General features: G+C 40.9%; 1 protein-coding gene across 1 annotated transcript in view; it reads right to left on the reverse strand.

Annotated features, from left to right (window-relative positions):
* LOC122800919 (probable cation-transporting ATPase 13A4) overlaps nucleotides 1–23,910 on the reverse strand; it is an 846,809-nt gene that overhangs the window by 476,074 nt on the left and 346,825 nt on the right. Inside the window, exon 12 of the mRNA XM_044070278.1 lies at nucleotides 23,117–23,305. Coding sequence (XP_043926213.1) covers nucleotides 23,117–23,305 — 189 coding nt within the window. The remainder of the gene's footprint in view (nucleotides 1–23,116; nucleotides 23,306–23,910) is intronic.

Consider the following 23,910-nt stretch of genomic DNA (forward strand, 5'->3'; position numbering starts at 1 on the left):
GAGAGGTGGCGAAAGCTAAGGATAAGGCGTATGGAGAGTTGTATGCGAGATTGGACACTAAAGAGGGAGAAAAGGACCTGTACCGATTGGCTAGACAGAGGGACAGAGCTGGGAAAGATGTGCAGCAAGTAAGGGTGATAAAGGATAGAGAGGGAAAGGTACTCACAAGAGAGGAGAGTGTGTTGAGTAGATGGAAAGATTATTTTGAGAGGTTGAGGAATGAAGAGAATGAGAGAGAGAAGGTTGGATGATGTGGGGATAGTGAATCAGGAAGTGAAACAGATTAGCAAGGAGGAAGTAAGGACAGCTATGAAGAGGATGAAGAATGGAAAGGCTGTTGGCCCAGATGACATACCAATGGAAGCATGGAGGTGCTTAGGAGAAATGGTAGTGGAATTTTTAACTAGATTGTTTAATGAAAATTTTGGAAAGTCAGAGGATGCCTGAGGAGTGGAGAAAAAGTGTTTTGGTACCTATCTTTAAGAATAAGGGTGATGTGCAGAGCTGTAGTAACTACAGAGGGATAAAATTGATCAGTCACAGCATGAAGTTATGGGAAAGAGTAGTAGAAGCTAGGTTAAGAAGGGAGGTGATGATTACTGATCAGCAGTATGGTTTCATGCCAGGAAAGAGCACTACAGATGCAATGTTTGCTCTGAGAGTGTTATTGGAGAAATGCAGAGAAGGTCAGAGGGAGTTGCATTGTGTCTTTGTAGACTTGGAGAAAGCATATGACAGGGTGCCTAGAGAAGAGTTGTGGTATTGTATGAGGGAGTCGGGAGTGGCAGAGAAGTATGTAAGAGTGGTACAGGATATGTACGAGGGTAGTGTGACATGGTGAGGACTGCAGTGGGAGTGACAGATCCATTTAAGGTGGAGGTGGGATTACATCAAGGATCAGCTCTGAGTCCTTTCTGATTTGCAGTGGTGATGGACAGGTTGACAGATGAGATCAGACAGGAGGCTCCGTGGACTATGATGTTTGCAGATGACATTGTGATCTGTAGTGAGAGTAGGAATCAGGTTGAGGAGACTCTGGAGAGGTGGAGATATGCTCTAGAGAGCAGATAAATGAAGGTCAGCAGGGCTAAGACAGAATATACATGTGTAAATGAGAGGGAGGTAGAGGAATGGTGAGGATGCAGGGAGTAGAGTTGGTAAAGGTGGATGAGTTTAAGTATGTGGGATCAACAGTTCAGAGTAATGGTGAATGTGGAAGAGAGGTGAAGAAGAGAGTACAGGCAGGGTGGAATGGGTGGAGAAGAGTGTCAGGAGCGAGTTGTGACAGACGGGTACCAGTAAGAGTGAAAGGGAAGGTCTGCAAGAGGGTAGTGAGACCAGCTATGTTATATGGGTTGGAGACAGTGGCATTGACAAAAAGGCAGGAGTCAGAGCTGGATGTGGCAGAGTTAAAGATGTTAAGATTTGCACTCAGTGTGACTAGGATGGATAGGGTTAGGAATCAGTATATTAGAGGGTCAGCTCATGTTGGACAGTTTGGAGACAAAGCAAGAGAGACGAGATTGTGTTGGTTTGGACATGTGCTGAGGAGGGATGATGGGTATATTGGGAAAAAGTTGCTAAGGATGGAGCTGCCAGGTAAGAGGAAAAGAGGAAGGCCTAAGATAATGCTTATGGACGTGGTGAGAGAGGACATGCAGGCAGTTGGTGTGACAAAGCAAGATGCAGAGGATAGGAAGAAATGGAAAGAGATGATTCGTTGTGGCGACCCCTAATGAGAAAAGCTGAAAGATTATGATGATATATATATATATATATATATATATATATATATATGTGTGTGTGTGTGTGTGTGTGTGTGTGTGTGTGTGTGCGCTATCGCAGCTATAGGGCACTTTTACACGTAAAAGAAAGGACAGACCTGTAGAGTAGACAGCAGTACTGTTGTCAACTATAAGATAGCCTATAACGGTATTAATGGACTATATTTCTCTCTCTTCCCACCCTTTATCTTCATATATTTATTCTTGTTATTCATTGGTTATGCTTCACTAATAACATATGTTGTTACATTAAACTGTATTTTGGGGCATGTGTTTTATTATTATGTATTAAAATGTTTGGATATTAACATAGCTTGTTGAATTATCCATTCTGTTGGCCTTATGCCATAACTGTTACTGACATGCAGTTAATATACTGACTGTTCTGTTATTGTTGTGTTTCCCATAATATGCATTTAAATGTAGAGTTTATTTCCAATGTTCTCACATGCTGTTATTACTAACACTGGTTTTGTTCATAACTAACCTCTACCTATTACAAAACCTCCACCATCACAACATGACAGGGGTAAGCCAGTTCCTGATGATCCGCCTACCTTACCTCAGCTGGCCATGGCACTGGGTCCTAGTACATCTGGAACCCAAGCCAGTGGTGCACCCTCCACTGGCCCTGCACTATCTTTGTGTGGAACTGACTGAGGGGGCAGGGCCCGTCCCACCCCTGGGAGCATTGGCGGAGGGGCAGTAGTCACCCTGAAACAACTACTGGTCATGGTGCACAGGATTGTTCATACGAGCTATGAATCTCATCTGTGCTGGATTGAGGGCAGACTGGACACCCTGGTGTGCCCAGCTGGCCTTGGCTCCCAGTGTTCAGCACAGCCAACTTTGGGACAGTGAAGGAGCAGTGTGGACTGCCCATGGGTGGGGATCTCAGTCACACTGCTGCCATCTGGAGGCACATGCTGCTAAGATTCCACAACACCCTCCTCATCCAAGATGTTTACCCACATCATGTGTCACACACCACCCCATTCTGCTGTCTTGTCTGTCTGGAATTGCATCCTCTCCTACCCAACGTACCTCCCAACACATACCTATATCCCTTCCCAACATTCCACTCTGTCCTTATAAAAAAAAAAAAATTGGGCACCTGTCCCACAAAAGATATCGGCCCATACATAGCTCTCCATTTTACATGTGTCAACTGGACTCAGCAATGTAGTCCAATTGGCTTGGCAACAATTCACATTTACGTTTTCCTCACCTCTCTCTCTGGGGTTTGAGAGTCGAAATTCATCCACAAAATCAGTCAAAATACACAGCTGTTGCTGTACAAGAAATGGAAAGCTATGGTTCTTTCCTACACCCTTCCTGTACATCCCTACCTGCCTTTCACTATGTTATTCCCCCTGCTTGCCCCCATTTCATCACTGTCCTATCACCCCCATTTTTCTTTTCTTTTTAAATTATCAGTGCAGGTTTGCATGGAGCTAAGTTGTGTGCCGTGATGCAACGTGTCGTGCAAATCTGCTCAAACCAGCTTAAATGAGCTTTAAAGTGCCTTATTGTTTTATGTATTTCTCACAATGTTAGGCATGTTTACAAAATAATCACTTCTGCCACACTTCGAATCTGGGCCCCTGTCAACTACAGCTTATTGCACTAACCCACTACACCACACAGACCTTAATTAAAACAGGTGTTTGCATCAAAACATACTGATTGCCACACTGACAGACTGAAATTGAACCTAATGGGAAAAGCATGCTGCAGTACTGACTCAGTAGCTCAGTCTGTTAAATATTTTGCATACAGTACATTTTGTCACACACAGTCCTGGGTTTGAATCCAGTGTGTTGCACTTCAATTACATTCTTTTGAAGACAACAAGTAATAAATGAGTCATGCAATTGTATTCCCCATAGGTTACTGCTACTTAATAATCTGCCACCCAGTTTTGCAAGTCAAATGCCTACAGGTAGGGACACACTGCATATATTCATACAGTCTGTCTATATGTCAACTAATACTCTGCTATTGACAGTGTTGCATAACAGATGTATCTTATGCACATGCCTTGATTGGACTATAAAGGGTGCTGTCACCCTGGCTTTGCTGTAACAACAAGGCTTCTACTGCTGCCACAGTTACACATACAGCTTGCTGGCCTTCAACATGTTCACACTCTCACCTATGTGTCATAGCCTGCAGCAGCAAATGCAACCTGGAGCATACACAGCTATATGTTAAGGCACCTTCTACAGACTGACCATACCTCCTAACTCCCTACAACAGGTGATCTGGACATATCCATACGTAAAGGGGGGAGGCAAAGGCCCAGCAATAAATACACATGCACAGTTTGCCCCTACAAAGATAATGAGTAAGTATATGGAATAGCAGTTACCGCATTAGCATGCAAATGCTGATGGGTACGAAGTGTGGCACTCACATGTCTCTCCCCTCTTACTCACCTCAACCCACATTGTTTGCCAGTGAACTGCCAGAAGACCACAATGTCATGGGACACTGTCCAAATATGAGGCAGAATTGTGCACACACTTCATACAGCTCTACAATGGAAAGTATTTGTGCTTACCCTCTGTGATGCTGTTGTCTCCACACCTCAGTATTGTCCATCTCAAAAACTAAGAAAGGGGCCAAGGACTACATGAAGGTTTTATATATTGCACTGTGGTGCTATGTAATTGGCCATTGATATTGCAATTCAGCTGTTGTGGATGCAGTTAGCTGTTCTGAGCCACAGATTGGTGCAGAGGCAATTATCTGTTAATGAGCATTACCTACAAAAGGCAAGCAACTGCTTATGGGGAAAAGGTCTATATGTGGTGTTACTCACACAGACAGTGTATGTGCACAGCATTTGTGGATGAACGCTTCACACAAAGGAATACATCACTCTACAAGGTAAGTACCAGATTTCCCCATGGAAAAGGAGGCAGATTGGAGGATGGAGGTGTGGGGAATAGGGATTAGAACAGTTGGCTTGTATTAGATCTATGATATTGACATGTCAGTGATACTCTGCTGTCCAACACCTACAGCCATGACTCTCAACTTTCCCTGCTTTGAATCACATCTTTGCACTGCCCCGTCAATCCCTCCTACAGCAGTCAGCTGTTGTAGTAAAGATAGTGGATTACACGTAAGACATAGTGACATTAAGTAAGGCTGTTCACTCCTGTAACATCAAATGATGTACTGTAATTCACCACCTCTCAGTCTGTCAAATGTCACATATAACTAGTACTAACATTGTAAAAGCATCCCTGAATATCTCTGATGCACTTTGACTAAGTCCCTGTATCATGGACATTTGGACCTGTGCACCTAACAGCTATGCCTAACATACATCCTAACCCCCTTCAGTAAGAAATCAGGACAAAGCCATAATTAGTGGGGGACAAAGGTCTAAACTCAGCGATAGAGTATACATATTGGCTATACAAAGTAAGAATGTGAATAGATTAACAGATATTACTGTAGCATAAGTGTTTTCTTAGGGGTCTGACAGGTGACAGATACATTCTGTTTTAATGTTTAGACAGCGACCATCAATGATTTGACAACCATTTCTCAAACATCCACAGGGTTGTGCAAAAAGGACCACAACTGTGGGGCAAAGAAGGTGTCATTCTGCAAACATTTGCATAGTTGAGAGGTATGATGCCTACAGGGAACATATATTATAGCAGGTGTGCATTGCTGTCTGTCATTGTGGCACACTGGTGTTGCTGGACTGTTCCCATATAGTTGATGTGATAGCACACTGCTATTTGTCCGACAGTGGCTGTATGACATATTATTGCAGATTTGCCTAAAAGGGATCCACCACAGCACACTGCAGTGATGGGGTAGAGACATGCAGTGAAATCTGTCTTGGCACACAGGGACATTACCCAGTATCGCTACTATCTTGGTGATAGCCACACATGTAGTTTGTTGCCAAACTGTGGGGTATGCTGTGTGAGGAAGCAGTAGATAGTGCAGGCCATTATGGGTGTGTAGGGTCTGTACATAGTGGACATCCATATATATGGTCCTGTAATGTGTTCCCCTTGCAGAAACAATGTACCAACGGAGACATCTGCCATTTTTAGCAGCAGAAAATAATTCTATAATGGATGCCCTCAGGCTTCACCATCACATCCTGCTTTCAAGGGGACACCACAATCATGAACAGTGGGCAGCATTGTGGGGGACCTTGTGAGGGCTGCTAATGAAATTGGCCAGCAGAACGGAACCTAGGAGCAGGTCTGATACTAGGTCACAGATATGCCCAATGCCACATGTCAAAGGGCAGCTACTGTTGCCAGGGATCGTGCTGCCACCAGTGGAGGGCCTGCAACAGAATAACCACTCTTGGTCACAGAGGAATTCCTAGTGAACCTAGGATTTACCAATAGCTCCCAGGCATCCATCACGCCATACATCCTGGAGGTGGGTGTCACAGCGTCCACATCAGAGGAGTGTCCAGGTAAGCTTACTGTGTTCACCAGTATAATACTTTATGAGTCATTGTGACAGGCTCTAGAGAGCAGTACATGGGTGTTAGGTCTATCTGCATTGGGGGTGGGGTTGGCTTTTACCCACAGTTTTGCTCACATACTCAGAATGTTAGCAATATATCCAGTATCACATTAGCTACTGCACATATGGATATACGCACATCACATTGTAGCACTGCAAAATTCGGTGTTGCTGACAATACCTCTCCCTCTCCTTTTCATGGGTACATCAGGTATGGCCAGAAGCCATTATCCTGTACCTGGTAAGTGTAATACTGCTGTTTTCTGGATCATATATACTCTATGAAATTTAAGGGCTGCCATTTTGTCTTATGCAGAACTGTTGTACTTAGCCAGAGTAGAATAGTTGTATGTTCCATTTTGGAGCAGTTAAATGTAGTGCATAGCCTAGGGACTGACAGGTGTGTTTTTATCCAAACATTGACATGTGTGCACTTATAGTTATGGGCAACTATGCAGCCTGCTATACACGAGGCAATTATGCCAAGATGCTTGTTCAAACACAGTATGGAGATGGTACATACCTGACACAGTGATACTACAACTGGCATATCATTCTCAAGATAGGCATACTGAGTGTTATTTGTAGTTGTCTCACAATCATTGTCATATTGCATACGTCACAGGTGTATTGTACTGGCATTGTTAACTGGATGTAGGTGATGTGCATGTTAAACAGGAACTGACTTGTCTGTGTGTGTAGTTGTGAGTTTGTTTGTTGTGCAGGGGATCAGATATGAGAAGATGTGGGGCATGTAATGCAGTTGTGGATCCTCATCTGTATGAGTCTGTGTGGATTACCATACATAATAGTGCAGGTGGTAATGTACTGCTTTTGTCTTGCTTCTCACAGGTGAACAGGGTGGTTGGAGTATGTCCCCTCACAACCTGATGTCAGTGTCTCATCGGACTATGATGATGATGGTGGCCATAGTGAGGCACAGGTGGGGCTGTCGGGGGCTGAATCTGTCCCAGAGGTTGACATCCCTCTTCTGCCTCATTGTCCCCGCACACAGTCATTGTGCCCACACAACACCCAGTCACCAGAGGTCACAGATATTGGAGAGTCAGAGAATGGTGATATGGCACAGGAGAGTGTGACAACTATGGCATCATTGAGTGTATTCAGTGGCCATACCCAGACAGCTGGAGAGGTCCCACACAGGCATATTGGCAGGGGTGCTTGAAAGAGGACTGTTGCATATCCACCCCCTGTTGATGGTGTCACATCATGGGTCACCTAGGGCTGTCAGGGAGGCACAAGCACATTCTGAATGCAACACTAGACGGATGCTTAGGGATATGGATGCAGCACATTCTGACATCCGTGACTGCCTCCACCACATTGGTGATGCCCTGGATGATTTCACTGATGTAGTGGATAGATGGTGGGCTGAAACAGTGTCTGTCTTTGAATGCACTTTGTCTATGCTGGAACATGTGGTTGGAGTTGGGCATTGGACATGTGGTTGTAGGCCAGCAACACCATCTGCTGAGAGTCCACGAGGCTGTGCACACTCATGCTCCTGTAGTGGCAGTATCTCCAGCACTATAGAGGGTAGTGTGCTGTCCACACCACAATGTGGCAGGCCATGGGTGATCCTGTGGGGGACACAGGCCCAGCAGACAGCAGTCACCATTAGGTACTAGCATGGCATCTGACCTTGGGCATGGTGATGCCCGTGCTATTCCTGGTGAAGCCAGTTCCCATGTTTGTGGTTGGAGACAGTGAACTGTCCACTCTACCATGTACGGTCCACAGCTGTCCACCACAAACATGTGTAGGGCTAACACCAGGCTGTGTACACACACACACTCAAACACCACTGTCACATGCAGGTCACCTACAGACACACACGGCACCTCTTCATGGTCCATCTAACCCACACCCCACCTGATTTACACACATGCTGTCAACTGGCACAGCCTAGGCCTCCTGCCCCCCACACCACACCCTGTACATGTGATACCTGTGCCACCTCCCTGCCATCCATGCCATCAATGCAGGGAAATGGTGCTTTGTGTATGATGCACAGGGTGTCCATATTACTTGAAATGTGGTTGTGTAATGCAGTATTGTTATGCCATGCCACTTGTTGTGGGCCACAGCAGGTACTGTATGCTGGCATGTGTCATGAGTACACATCAAACTTTGTTTACCTTTGTTGCATGATGTTGGAATGGCAGTAATGTTACAGAATGACACCCGTGTTACAGACCTGTGTATGTTTCTGTTCCAGGAGTCTGAGGGGATACACAATGGACACATGGTGGCAATACAGTGGCAGAGAATAGCCTGGCAGCACAGCAAAACTGACATCAGCAAGATATGCCAGTATACAAGCATAGCTTATTGGGTGCATATGTGTAGAGTAGCATATAAGGGACAGGGGGACAGTCAGTGTCACCATGCTTTCCTATGCTGTGACACAGTGGACTACTGTTGATATGTGTCACCTGGGTATTCTGCATGTACAGCTCTAGATGGTGGCAGACATCAATTATGCTAATGTAGCTGGGGGCAATTTAGGGCTAGCAGCTAGTCACAGGGCCATACAAAGCACAAGCAATGCACAGAGGTAGGCCACATGGGAATGTCTATAGTGCTTCAAGGAGATGTATTCATACACACACACACACACACACACACACACACACACACACACACACACACACACACACACACACATTGGATGATGGTAGGTTAGAACCCCTATCTATCTAGTAGTACACATTATAGCTCATAGTACTTATCGCATATGCCATGCTGTTTATCTGATATTTCACTGTCAGCCACTGGTCTTAAGGTGGACGACATCAGCAGGCCTTGTAAAGGAGGCCAATGTTGATGCCAGCAGCTACTCACATGACATAAAATGCATAATCATTGCACAGAGGTAGCCCACACAGGCTTGTCTTAAGTGCAGCTTGAGGATATATTTACACACACAGACACACGAGTTGGATGAGTTGAGATTAGAACCCCTACCTATCTAGTTGTAGACACTATAGCTTGTGGTACTTATCACATGTACCATGGGGTTTAGCTGTTAGGTTGTCAACCAGTGGTCTTAAGGTGGATGACATCAGCAGGCTTTGTAGAGGAAGGAATTTAGAGACCAGCAGCCAGTCACAGGGCCATAAAATGCATACTATTGCATGGAGATAGCCTATATAGGCATGTTCTTAGTGTTGTGAGGGGGTGCATTGATACACACACACACACACACACACACACACACACACACACACACACACACACACACACACACACACAGATGAATGATGTGAGATTAGAACTCCTACCTATCTAGTATTGCATGTGCCGCAGTCTGCAACTGTTGCATATGTTTATAATGGCTAAGTTCTTGTGGAATACACACAGTGGCCTTGTACACACACACACACACACACACACACACACACACACACACACACACACACACACAGATGAATGATGTGAGATTAGAACTCCTACCTATCTAGTATTGCATGTGCCACAGTCTGCAACTGTTGCATATGTTGATAATGGCTAAGTTCTTGTGGAATACACACAGTGGCCTTGTGTTAGATGGCACGTGTAGCCGGACTAGTGATACTGCTTGGTACTGTTATTGTATCTAGTGTCCTTAGGGTGGGATACCTGGTAATAACCCTGCTATGTGCGTACATTTACCAGTTTAGCCATAGCTTTTTGAAGTTTGATAGGTAGACATGTGGGCAGGGATGCCTGTACAAGCATGCATTGCAACCACTGTACATTACACCACCTGCATACCTGTGTCTATATACAGGGTGACAGTCTACAGACACAGGGATCTGTGAGTGAGTGATGTATGAACTATTGCTGCCTTGTTCTGGTTCCATTGGACAACTGTTGTGATGTGTAGGCGCAGATTATCCCAGCATTCTGGGGTATATGGAGACATTCGGACATCCCCACCCATATCTATATAAATGTGTCTAATGGGGATATCTCCTTAAATGTATTGTGTGTGTACGGTTTGTAAATGTGTTATGTAGATATATGTGGGGAGCACTTTATATAGGTATATATATATATATATATATATATATATATATATATATATATATATATATATATGGGTTCACTTTATAACATCGAAATACTGAAATGTTGAATTTCAGTATCTCGAAGCTATAAAGTCGAATGTTAAAAATAGCGAACGTTCATAATCGCAAATTTGACGTATGTCGAAAATATGAAGTCGGTTATGAAGCTGCGCTATGTAATGTCCGGGTTTGTGTTTTGTTGGTGCGTGGTGCCGTGTTTGGATGTAGGTGTTATGTCAGGTAAGTGATGAGTAGGAGTTAGAGTGTGTGTGAGGGATTGGAGAATGTGAGTGTGTGAGTGAGCTTTTGTGTTGTGTTTGTGCGATCTCGGAGTTAGTATATATAAGTAGGGGGGGTGTGGGTGTGAGTTGTGTATGTGTGTTGTTTTTTTGTTTATGTTGTGATGTGGGTGTTGTGTTGTATGTTTAGTGTAGTGTGTGCGGTGTTTTCGGTTATGTGGTTTCGCAGTTTTTGTTTGTCGTGTTTTGTGGATTCGGTTTTATAGTCACGAGATACTGAAATTTGATATTTCAGCATTTCGAGGTTATAAAGTGAATCCATATATATATATATATATATATATATATATATATATATATATATATATATATACACATCTTGTGTCATGTATATATGTGCCATATAGTGATAGAAACACTATTCAAGTGTGAGGGAGATAGGGAGTGACAGATATGTATACGTAGCTGTATGTATGTACAAACATATTTCCACATAACATGTCCTTGGGCAGTAGAGGCAACATACTTGGGCTAAAGTTAGCTAAGTGTAGTAGCATGCCCAGTGTGATTGTCAGTACTTACTAGGTGACTCCAGGCCAGAGGTACCTGTACTTCAGTCCAGGATTATGTGTGTAGCAGGCCATTGGTTGCTGCATCTGTTGCCACAATACTGCACTTCCCTGATATCATGCACGGCATTCCCTGGCTATCTGCTGACCTTAATATGTGACTCAAACCTCACAACTGTACAGAGCTTCACAGACCATCCAGTGTTTTGCCTCATATTTTGGCCCATTTCACATAACATTGTAGTTTTCTGGCAAATTAGTGGCATATCAGTGAAGCCTGCAGTCAAAATGACTAATGAGAGACATTTGAGTTTCAGACTCCATACACATTAGGAGATTCATGCTAACACAAGACCTGTTTTTTCTATTGACGTTCTACATTTGTAAGAGCAAATATGTAAAACCTGTTCCTATTTCTGGGCCTTGGTCCCACTTTTATTCATGGTTTTGACCAGATTTCCTGCTCTAATAGGTTGAAAGGTATGATGTGACTGGGGTACATGATGTATCACCACACACAGGGTGACAGTCTGCATACCTATTCCTGCATATGTTTTTGCAAAATGTACAACATTTCAGCCCATATGTCTGCTGTGTTCCTCATACATTTTTGGAACTATACTGTAAAGAGCAGTCGCTGAATTGTTGTTGGCATTGACGTATTATAGCGCATGACCTTTACATCCTGCAGCTAATCTGATGTGTTGCAGCCTGCTGTTATACTAGACACCTTATGGGGTACTCAGAGCATGTATAATGTCTGTCTGTAGGTATGGCCCTTTGTGCCCCCATTCACTCTGGCTTTGTCCAGCTTTCTTGCAGTAACAGATTGAGGGGTTATGAAAGTTTGTGGGAGTACCATCATATGAGTACCAAAAGAAAGTCAGGTACCACAGAAAAGGAACTCAGTACAGCCTTGCAATTCAACAATTCATCTGGTTTAATAGTAGTTTGAAAAGCATAAATGCATTTAAAATCACAGCGTTTTCATCTTGTTTAGTCAGACTTCATCAGATACATAAAACTTCAGTTAAAACCACACACACACACACACACACACACACACACACACATATATATATATATATATATATATATATATATTAAACTTCAAAATATTCCACCAATTAAAACCACAACCAATACAAATCTCAATTTTCATAACTGAATATATCTAAGGTGTAACTTGCAAAATGCCTTGTGCATTACAGCATTAAAAGCACATAACATAAATTGCACATTGTAAAAGCACAAAGAACATTTAAATGGTGACAGTATAAAATGGTGACACTATAGAAAAATAACAAGTATTTCACAGCTTAACAGAGAAAGTTGAAGAAACTTGAAAGGGATATTAATGAATATAAAAACCATACAAACTACCCACTACCTAGGGTGAATAAAAGAAAGGAGGGTGACAGTTTTAGTTATGAAAATGAGCAATGTTGGTGTGATAATCAAAAAGGGGCACATATTAGTAACAATGTGGGTGATCTGGATGACTTTTCAGAATACCTCACACTGAAGATCAAAAAGGTTAAAAAATAAAGGTACTACAAATTATCAGCAGCAACATTTTCATTCAGAGGTGGGAGGAGGGGGAGAATGAGGTATTAATGACTGATGGTACCCCTAACCCCCAGACTCACGACTTAACAAGTGACATTTTAAGAGAAGCTGGCAATGAGTACAAATTCACTAGGGATGGTTTTATTATTTATAATTTTAACAACATTGTTTTAACAAATGAACATTTTAGTCTTTTATCAAAAGGTCTAAAATTCATTCCCCAGAAGAAAGGGGACTTGGTGAAAGTTCTCATGGGCTTTAAAATGTTTATTCGAAAAATGAATTTGAGTCTAATGTTAACACAACAGAATAATATGACCACTACATGTACTAAGAAGAGTACATACAATCCCCCCACCCACCCTCAGTTAAAAAACTTTGAAAAAGTGGTAGAAAATAGATTTAGAAATGAATACAAGAAGGTTAAATACAAGGCAACTATGAGTGGAGAAGAAAGGAAGGTGTTAAATGAACTAAAGGGGAATAAGGAAGTAAGGGTTATGAAACCCAACAAAGGTGGGGGGATAGTAATTCTTCTTCTTTTCCCGGTTAGGGGTCATCACAGCGGATCACCTGTCTGCTCATGATTGGCAGTGGAGTTTTACAGTGTCAAGTTACCGGCCTGGCACCCAACCTTCCACAGAAGGCACACACACACACAAATGCACTAACTCACACCTAGGGCCAATTTAGAGTGTCCAATCCACCTACAGCATGTCTTTGGGATGTAGGAGGAAACCCACGCGGCAAGAGGGAGGACATGCAGACTCTGCACAGAAGGCACCCCAGCCAAGTATCGAACCAGAGAACTTCTTGCTCTGAGGCGGAAACGCTAACTGCTGCACCACTTTGTCCGCAGGAAAAATGAATGTAATTCTAAATGACACTATTAAATACTCTAGCGTGTCCCTAAATGAGATTAATATTGCCTACAAGAAGATAGATGTGGCTTTAAATGACATGATGTGGGAAGGCCTGAATGAACAAAAAACTTAAAATTATTTGAAAGTAACAAAACCAAAAATACCATCAATATTTGGAATCTCCAATGTCCATAAGGATGTGATGAACCCCCCCCCCCCCGCTCAGGCCAGCAAATGGTTCTAAGACTTTGCCTTTGGCAAAATATGTTGATGCTAAACTTAAAAAAACTGTGGCTGAAGAGAAAACAGATTTTGAGGGACTCGTGGGACTTCCTAAGGGAAGTAAAGGATGAATTTTGGAATGATGAAATAAAATTTGTTACAATAGATGTCAACTTGTTTTCCAGCATTCCACATAAATGAATGGATGAACATGTTGGAAGAAATAATTTTTGAAGATGGAGAACTCACTAGAAATAAGCAGATAGTGTTTTTGAATTTGACTGATTTGGTACTAAGATACAATTTTATATATTTTAATGGTGAGTTCTACCAGCAAATACAAGGAGTGGCAATGGGGGCGGCCTGTGCCCTGACCTATGCAAACTTGATTTTAGCTAGGTGGGAGGAAAAATTTGTTTTAGGGTCCAAATATGCAAGCCAATGGAGCCTCTATAGGAGATTTCTTGACAACATAGGTATTTTATGGAAGGGGAATGTAGAAAGTTGAGATGAGTTTTTATGTTACTTAAACAATACATCTTTTTTTAAAGTTTACATATAACATCAGCAATGAAAATTTGCAGTTTTAGATATAGAATTTTTTAAGAAAGCGACCAAGTTTTGTTCAAAGATTTATAGAAAGGAAACATTTTCTAATTCCTTTCTTCATTTTAATAGTGCACACCCTGCCCATTACAAGAAAAACATTATTAAAGGACAATATGTCCAAGCAAGCAGAATAGTATCAGAAGAAGCAGATTATGAAGAAGAAAGAATCCTACTTGAACTTCTCTTTAGGGCTAGAGGGTATCCTGATAGCCTTATTGCTGAAGTGAAAAAATAGGTTGCAGTGGGTAGAAAGTCCAAATTCAAACTTATATTAGGTACAGCAGAGGAGATTCTGCAAGGACATACACCTACAGGGGAAGGGAATTTTGGTTAGGCATTAGTTTTAGAGTTTAATGCCTGTGCAGGACATGTGAAAAAGGTAATTGAAAGTGAATGGGAAAAGTTTATTAGTTATACTGATTTAGGGGAATGTAGCAACCAACCCCATAAAGTGGTTTATAGGAACTCCCAAAATATAAAGTGTTTATTAGAAAATGCTTAAAAAAATGTGAGTGGTGATAAGGAAAGGAAGGGAACATATAAATGTGGAAGATGTACTCAGTGTACTTATATATCTAACAAGGAGAGAATATTCTTATCAAGTAGGAATAAATGGATAGGAAGTGCACAATTTTATAATTGTGAATCTACTGGACTGATTTATTTAGCTCTGTGTTGGGAATGTGAATTCTTCTACATTGGAAAGACGGAGAGAAAATTGAGGAGAAGGCTCTATGAGCATTATTACAATATTCAAAGTAAAAAAGAGTCTAATGCTCTTTATAAACATACATTAATATGTCACAGAGCGCATTATTCTTTCTTTGTACTTGAACAGATAAAGAAGAAAATTAGAGGGGGTCTATGGGAGGAAAAGACTGAATATAGAGAGCTGTGGTGGCAATTGATTTTGGAAGCCACCAGCCCACCAGGACTCAATGATTATACTAACATAGCCCTCTTACTAAAGCCGAGAGCTGCTAAGCTTTGAAAGAAGATATTGTGCTTCATTCACATTAAGTATGTCATTTTACAAAAGAACCACTAGAGGGAGTAAACACATTTCAGTGTTTTAATATGCATTCAGTTAACTATTGAATTTTAGCAGAATCAAACATTTTATTTAATTAAATTTGTTAAGCTGTGCAATACTGTTATTTTTCTGCACTGTCACTGTTTTATACTGTTATTTTTTAAATGTTCTTTGTGCATTTATAATGTGTAATTTATTCTATGCACTTTTAATGCTTTACTGCACAAGGCACTTTGTACATTAAATATGTCATTTTACAAAAGGACCACTAGAGGGAGTAAACACATTTTAATGTTTTAACATGCATTCCATTAACTAGTGAATTTTAACAGAATCAAATATCTAATCTTATTTAGTTAAATATGTTAAGCTGTGAAATACTATGTTATTTTTCTATACTGTCACATTTTGAACTTTCTTTGTGCTTTTACAATGTGTAATTTATGTTATGTACTTTTAATGCTGTAATGCACAAGGCACTTTGCAAGTTACATCTTAGATATATTCAATTAGGAAAATTGAGATTTTTATTGGTTGTGGTTTTAATTGGTGTAATATTTTGAAGTATATATATGTGTGGTTTTAACTGAAGTTTTATGTATCTGATGAAATCTGACTGAACAAGATGAAAACGCTGTGATTTTAAATACATTTATGCTTTTGAAACTACTATTAAACCAGCTCTATTTTTGAACTGCAAGGCTTATACTGAGTTCCTTTTCTGTGGTATCTGACTTTGTTTTGGTTTAAAGTTTATTTGCTGGGTGCCAGTTTGAGTTTCTTGGCATCATATGAGTACCTCACAAGCAAAAGACGTGGGATGCTGCTGGATTCAAACCATCAGCACCATCACCCATACTAATGTCTCTAGCCCACTGAGCCCCACCAGCCAACAGACAAGAGGTTTCATTCCTCCTGCTATCAACAACATACAGGAATTTTCTGGTCTGCTGGTATATCATTGCAGACTTACTGTTACAGCAATTGTATAGGAACACTGATGTGTTTGGTGGGGGAGTGACCAGCCTCTGCTTTGCTGGCATAGACAGTCGTGCAACTGTCCTGTGACCCCACTGTTTGGCATCTCCTTGGAAAAATGTCATGGTGATTCCAGCCATGTGGCCTAGTGTATATTATGGGGCACATATGAGTGAAGAGAGTACCTGTTGTCCCAAATGGCTGTTAGATTTGTACAAGCAGCCCAGTAGCCCACTGTAGATCTCTGCAAGTAGCCCAGTGGCACACTATATGTAGCCCACTATATTTCCTTGAATACATGCGGCAGGGCCATACATATGCTACCATATTGCAGTACCCCTTACAAGTGGTCTACAGGAGAGTGACTTGCCTTGTGAATGCAGCAGTTGACAAACCTGTAGTTTGGGGCTGACTCTGTCTGATGCACATAGTCCACAGCCAATATGTGCTGAGGTATGGATTATGTGGGCTGGCTGGCATCAATTTTACTAATATGTATGGGAGTCAGAGTAAGGTGTCAGTCCCTAGGGCACTATGTTTTCTCTTGGCCAAGGCCAGGGCATATTGGGCATGCCTACTTGTGCTTACAGGAACAGCCTTTGTGGGTTCCTCCTCCGAATCCCCCTGTGGGTGCAGCTGTGGTGACCTAGGCACTGGTGGGGGCATGTGTATCCCTTCCTTTGCTGATCCTGCCACAGCTGTTTCCACAGGATCATATTGTATAGCATGGCACATACTGTGAACATCTGTCCACATGTGGCTGGAGAGTACTGCAAGGCTCCACCAGATATATCTAGACACTGGAGCTGTGACTTCAACAGCCTAAACATATGATCTATGATGTTCCTGGTTTGTGCGTGTGCCTTATTATGGCATTCTTCAGTGGGTGTGAGTGCATTTCTGATGGGTGTCATCATCCATGGTTCCAGTGTGTAGCCAGCATCCCCCAATAAATGGCCATGCGGGATGTCCCCCCTAGCAAACATCTGGCACAACTGTGATGCATGCCAGATATGGGAGTCATGATAACTGCCAGGGTTGCCAGCACACACATTCATGATAATGTCCTGGGCATTGCACATGACCTGGCAGTCGATGAAGTGGTACCCCTTGCGTTTGAAGTAGATTCTACCCTCTTCACCAGGTGGTTCCTTGATGGGTACATAAGTGCAGTCTATGGCACCCAGTACCTCAGCGTAGTGTGCTACATGGTAGAAAAGTTGCATACTGGTGCTGCCCTCCTCAGGGATGTGGGGGAAATAAATGTGCTCACCAGCATGTGGTAGCATGGCATCCTTGAACTGGTGGAGTACCCTGGAAACAGATGCCTGTGAGACCCCTATCATGTCCTCAGTCAGTCTTTGGAAAGTACCTGTAGCTAGTATCCTAAGGGCTACACACACCTTTGTTTCCATTGGGATGCGGTCTCCTCTTTTAGCTCTGGGTCTGAGTTGAGGTTGGCAGAGCTCAATGAGTTCTTGAAGTATGTCCCTGTCCACCCTGTAGTGCTCTACAATCTCCAGCTCATGTAGCTCCTGGTAGGTTACCCCGGGCCTGAACACTCTTCTCATTCTCAGTCTAGGCCTGTGATCAGCATCATCAGCAGTTGCATTGACCTCAGCATCTAGCAATACATATGTAGCAGACCTGCTGCAGCCCCTGGCATTCTCTAGGTTAGAATTCCCAAGTCTGTACTCCAATGGTGCAGAGTATGGAGGGAAAATAAGATTGTAGGGTGTATTCATACTTTTTAGTCCTCTGCTGTAGGTGTAGCCTATGTGATTGGCTACCTATGATGCATTCCACCTGCCAAGTACATCATTAAGGAGTTTAATGGCCCTAGTTTAAGTGGAACAGGGCTCAGCAGTACTTAATATATCATTGGCTGTCTCAGCCACTTTATTTATTTATTTTTTGACAACCTTCTTTCCTGAGCACTGCGGCACTCCTTGCAAACCCACACCACTCAGATAAACAATGCTTAAAAGTGAGCAGACATGCCCCATGGAAGGTCATGCTTAGCACAGCTGCGCACTGTACAAACACACTCAAACATACTGAAACCAGCTGAAACAAGCACCCTAAGGGTAAACAAAGCATAGCAGTCACCAGACCCTGCTGAGCACAGTGGTGCTCTGTGCAAACAGGCACCGCTGAGCTCCAGTGAGCTTAAAAGATTGCAGACACACCCCCATTTGATGTCAGCCACCTCTTCTGTGGACACCAACATGGTTCTGTGCCTATACAGATGGGATCTCAGGACACAGATACCCATTTGTGCTATTCAGTAACCCCAGCTCATTTGCATACAGATCTCTGAACAGCAACTGCAAACTGCACAATTCCAGGCCTTGCCACATTAGCAACCACAGCAGTCTAACATTTTACATACTCCACACAAAGGGCTCTGTAATGCATTACTGTTGCATACTCAGAAATTCAACTATTTACAAGTTTTTTTTCCATAACGGCATGTTTGTGCATTGAGGTGCATCATGCAAACATACCCAGGGTATTAAAAAAATAAAATTATTTTACATTATTTTCCATACAGTTCTGGACACACAGTGGTTATTTTTGCACATATCTGTGTCCTCTATATTAATTCTGCCACTATAAGTGCACTTTTACAGCCCCTGGTGTCATTTTTACATCCTGTACACGGACATTTTCTGTGTACATTATGGACACCAACACGGGGTCTGCACAGCTGCCTGTCTGCTTGCACCTGCTCATTTGCATGCATTTCACCTGCTTATGAGGTGATTTGCATGCCACGAACACCTCCGTGTTTACATTCTCGTGCATGCCCCCTGGCTCTGTTTACTGGATCGCACATCTGCTTACTTCTGTGTAAGCAACGTGCCACTATGCCTACATGGCAAATAAGGCTATGTAGGCTTTATTGAATTCCTCCCTGTGTTTATAAGTCTCAGTAACTATTTTATTTTTATAGTATTTAATTATCTGTTTGTTGAGGTTAATTTCACACTGTTCCTGTATTTATTCATGCTAAAACAATAGGCTGTAGAATCCGAGGAATAAAATTGAGATATATAGTCGCTGGCTGATTTTTGCATTCTAATTATTTCAAAATGGTATCTCATTTTAACTTGTATCAGCAACTCTGGTCATTAGGGAAGTCAGTGGTGAAGGTTATTGTCTTTTGCAAACCACTTAAATCACCTGTAGTTACAAATTTCAGTGTTGTTTCACCAGTCGTGGAAACAAACTACCCTTTAGTTCTGTAATTGAGAAAAAGGGATTTACATCTGCTTGGGAATTAATTTCATTTGATTTGTTCCATTACTGCCTTGCATATAAATAAAAGGATCACCTCCTGATGTTGGCAATGAAAATGGTTGAAAGCACAGTCCACAAATCATGAGTTTGTTCTACTTTCTCTCATGGACCCACATACTGGATAGAATTCACTGCCTACCCTTAAAAGGCCCCAGTTGTACCTCGCTTCCCACTCTCCTCTTTTTTCAGAGCTCAGACAAGTTTGCTTCCTCTGTATTATTTTATAAACATTACCTGTACTGCAGTGTGCATTCTGTGCTGAAACTATTAATTGTTATACTGTGCTACTTATTTCTAATAAGAATTGTCAGAGGAAGCTTTATGTTCCTTTGACAGATAGTTCAAAGATGTGTGTGCATGACTGTGTGTGTGTGTGTGTGTGTGTGTGTGTGTGTGTGTGTGTGTGTGTGTGTGTGTGTGTGTGTGTGCATTCTTGTGTGCTGTCATGTTTGTGTGTATGTGTATTTGTGAATGTGCATGTATACATGTATGAGTCTGTATATGTGTGTGTGTGTGTGTGTGTGTGTGTGTGTGTGTGTGTGTGTGTGTGTGTGTGTGTGTGTGTGTGTGTGTGTGTGTGTGTGTGTGTGTGTAAGCATTGGCTGTGTGTGTGTGCATGCTCATGTCTGTCTGTCTGTCTGTAAGGAAATGGGCTATGGTAGTTAATGTCATTTACTGAAATTTGTTTTAGTTGCTAGTATAAAAGGAAAAGTCTTCTCTCTTGTCTTCTGCCATATTCAGTAAGTTTGCATTGGCATGCACATACTTAGGGAGCATAAAAGTTTGAACTTAATGGAAAAATTAAATTACATAATTTAAGATGGCATTATGTCACGTACAGCAAACTGTGGAGAGCATTAGACTGTTATAGGCAGTGCATCATCCTTAGAATACCTCCTCTTTTATTCATATCTGACTCTGGCCTTATAGGATGTACACTCATAAAGTTAGGAGCTCGGGGCACAGTCTCTCACTGTTGCTAGGGGTTGCCCTAAGCCTGACTATCCCACTTATCAAACATTGCCTTGCCTGCATTTGCGTTATTAGCTTTGTTACCTTCATAAGTTTGTCCAAATAGCAGTTCAGACCTGTACTCTACATCACTGGTCCAACTTCCTGTGACTATTTTTCTTCAGATATCAAGGACTTATCTCATTTTTGCAAAAAGTCCCTTATCTATTTAACTTATAAGGAGAATGAGATAACCCTATTAACACAATAACACAATCCTACTAACAGTTTCACCATCCACCTTCAAGCCTATCCTGCTAAACTATAGCTTTATGTTTTAGAATATAGATGTCCTCTCTTTTTTTGCTCATTGCAGGAATATTTTATCAAATCTTTATCTTTGAGCTTGCACTATTTGATTACCATAAAAAGTATTTAATCTTGTAGATGTGATACCAGCTGACCTGCATTAGCCACCATTATGTCACTTTATATTTTTATCACTCAAGATGGACTACATATCAGCTTCTAATCTATCTTGCTGAAAGGGTCTAATGAAGTCATCTTCATAGGAAGATTATACCTACAAGTTATCAGTTATGTTGCAGTTTGAGAATTAAGGATTAAATTGTTGCATCTGCACCATATATATTGCTGTCAAATCAAATTAAAACCAGCTGTTCTGTCTTAGTGCTTCATCAGATAATGTGTCTGTACCCTTATAGCACCCTTTGTTGTATATGGAGAGAGACCCAGGTTAATGCTGACTGTAATCATTCTTCATCTAAGTTTGATATAACACTAATGACAGATAAACATCTGCTATTGCAGAAAACTGACATTACAGTGCTCCTTATATATCACTTATAAACCATTTAATAATGATTAATTAATTAAAACTTTTTTAGGAACTTCTAAACAATTTTTAAGAATGCATTTATCACACCTATATTTCAATAAACCAAGACTACTCATATACAATAACATAAAAACAATGATTACATATATTATTAAAAATGCTCATAGTGTTAAAATACATTTATTATAAATCAAACTGATATGATATAACACTATAGATGCATGATACCCATCATAATATCTAACTCTATAATAACTTTAATGAATGACTATGTCAATGTCATATTAATGTAAATGAATAGAGTTTTGTTTATATTACCTAGCCTACATCCTCTATCTACCCTGATAAATTTTGATTTGATTGTAAATTTAATTGTATATATAGCTACCTGTGTAGTAGCATGCAATGCATTCTACATGAACCATCTATGTCCTGGGAATCCAGCTATTCTTGCTATGAGAGAGCGCAAGTGGCAGATTTCCACGGACGCTACCAATTTTCCAGGGATCAATGACTTCATTAGTATAAAACCCTTTTTAATACTAAATAAATAATGTACTTACTGTATAATGTATTAGTCTATGATATAGTTAGGATTAGTTCAATTGTAAGGTCATTCCACTATCTATTCATTTACATTAATATGACATTGACATAGCCATTCATTATGTATTATTAGTATTTTAAAAGTTATTATAGAGTTAGATATTATGATGGGTATCATGCATCTATAGTGTTATGGGAGCATGACTGCATTTTGCATCATATCAGTTTGATTTTATAATAAATGTATTTTTAACACTATGAGCATTTTTAATAATATATGTAATCATTGTTTTTATGTTATTGTATATGAGCAAAGTAGTCTTGGTTTATTGAAATATAGGTGTGATAAATGCATTCTTAAAAATTGTTTAGAAGTTCTAAAATAGTTTTAATTAATTAATCATTTATCTGTCATTAGTGTTGTCTAATAAAGTTCTGTGTGTTTTGATACAAGTTTGATATAAAGTTTCATTCTTCATCTAAAGTTGATATAAAGTTTCCACAGTGATGTATGTTGTACTTCTACTACCGCTGAGTTGTAAAGAGGATTGTGTATAACTTTCAACTCCTCAATCACTACTGAGTATTTTCTAATTATGTTGCATGGCGCTCTACTGTTATCCTCAGCCTCCTGCCTCTTGTAGCCAGAAAATATCCACAACAAATCACTAGCCTGTCATTGTGCTTAGTAGACAAGAAGCATAAATAAATAAAAACAAAATTAAAATATGTTTTCTTGCTCTGGCATTTCTTCACCAAAAAAAAAGCATTTTAAAATTCATTTGATTGTGATATCAGTTGAAACAATGTTATATAATTTGACTACATTTTTATTACTATAGCACAAAATGCATTTCCTGAAAGGATGACTATGTACTTACTATACAACACATCCAGACTGTATAAATAGGGATTGCAGAAACTGAATGAACGATGCATGATGTGGCATTATTGGATGTGGGCATAAAGTTCTTGTGGAGAAGGGAAGAGACAAGATACTTACCTTATCAAAGCAGATAAGATTTAGCTGTCCACAGATATTGATTCTCTCGGGAGAGATACAGAAGATTCCTTGCTTCTTCAGCCTACGTTGTGCATAAAGGATGCCAACGGTCAGAGCAGCTGGCAGGGAAGGTGGAATTGCAATGGTCAGTACATCCAATGACTTCAGTATTGCTTGACCAACTCCACTCTACAAGTTAAAAGAGAAAGGGGCTTATATTGTGTAATGCATATTTTTAATTCACATTTAAAGATGGCAACAAAGGCTAGAAAGAAAAGAATGTGGCAATGGATTCCCTTAGCGCAATCTAGGTCATGATTTGCATGTTAATGTGGTGTGTGATTTTATCAAAGTTACTTTGGTTACAGTGCAAATAATGGAAATTCATATTCTCATTAAAAGAATATACATAACAACAAGAAACTGCTTAAAGTAAATTATGTGTAAAGATTACCCAAGGTCTGGATAGACAGTGGCTCAGTACATTGGACAAGTGTTAAGAATATTATATTGTGGAAGAACAGCATCTTAGAACCCAGTGTAAGACAAATGTATGAATTTGTAAAAAAAAACCATCAATCACACTTTGATCACAACAGACGAGAAGACACTTTCCCTAAACTCCATGCAAAGACCTCTGAATAACCATTTCTGCAGAAGAGAAAGCATCCTGCACCCTCTTATTTAAAGCACCCCACTTCCTTACACTTGTGTATGATGACTCAATGGTTGCACAACAGCAAAGAAAAGAAAAACTCCCCAGCAAACTATAAACTCTGGCAGTTATAACCTGA

The sequence above is a fragment of the Protopterus annectens genome, chromosome 4.part1 (assembly GCF_019279795.1).
Source record: "Protopterus annectens isolate FY-2018-M chromosome 4.part1, PAN1.0, whole genome shotgun sequence".
NCBI classification, from domain to species: Eukaryota; Metazoa; Chordata; order Ceratodontiformes; family Protopteridae; genus Protopterus; species Protopterus annectens.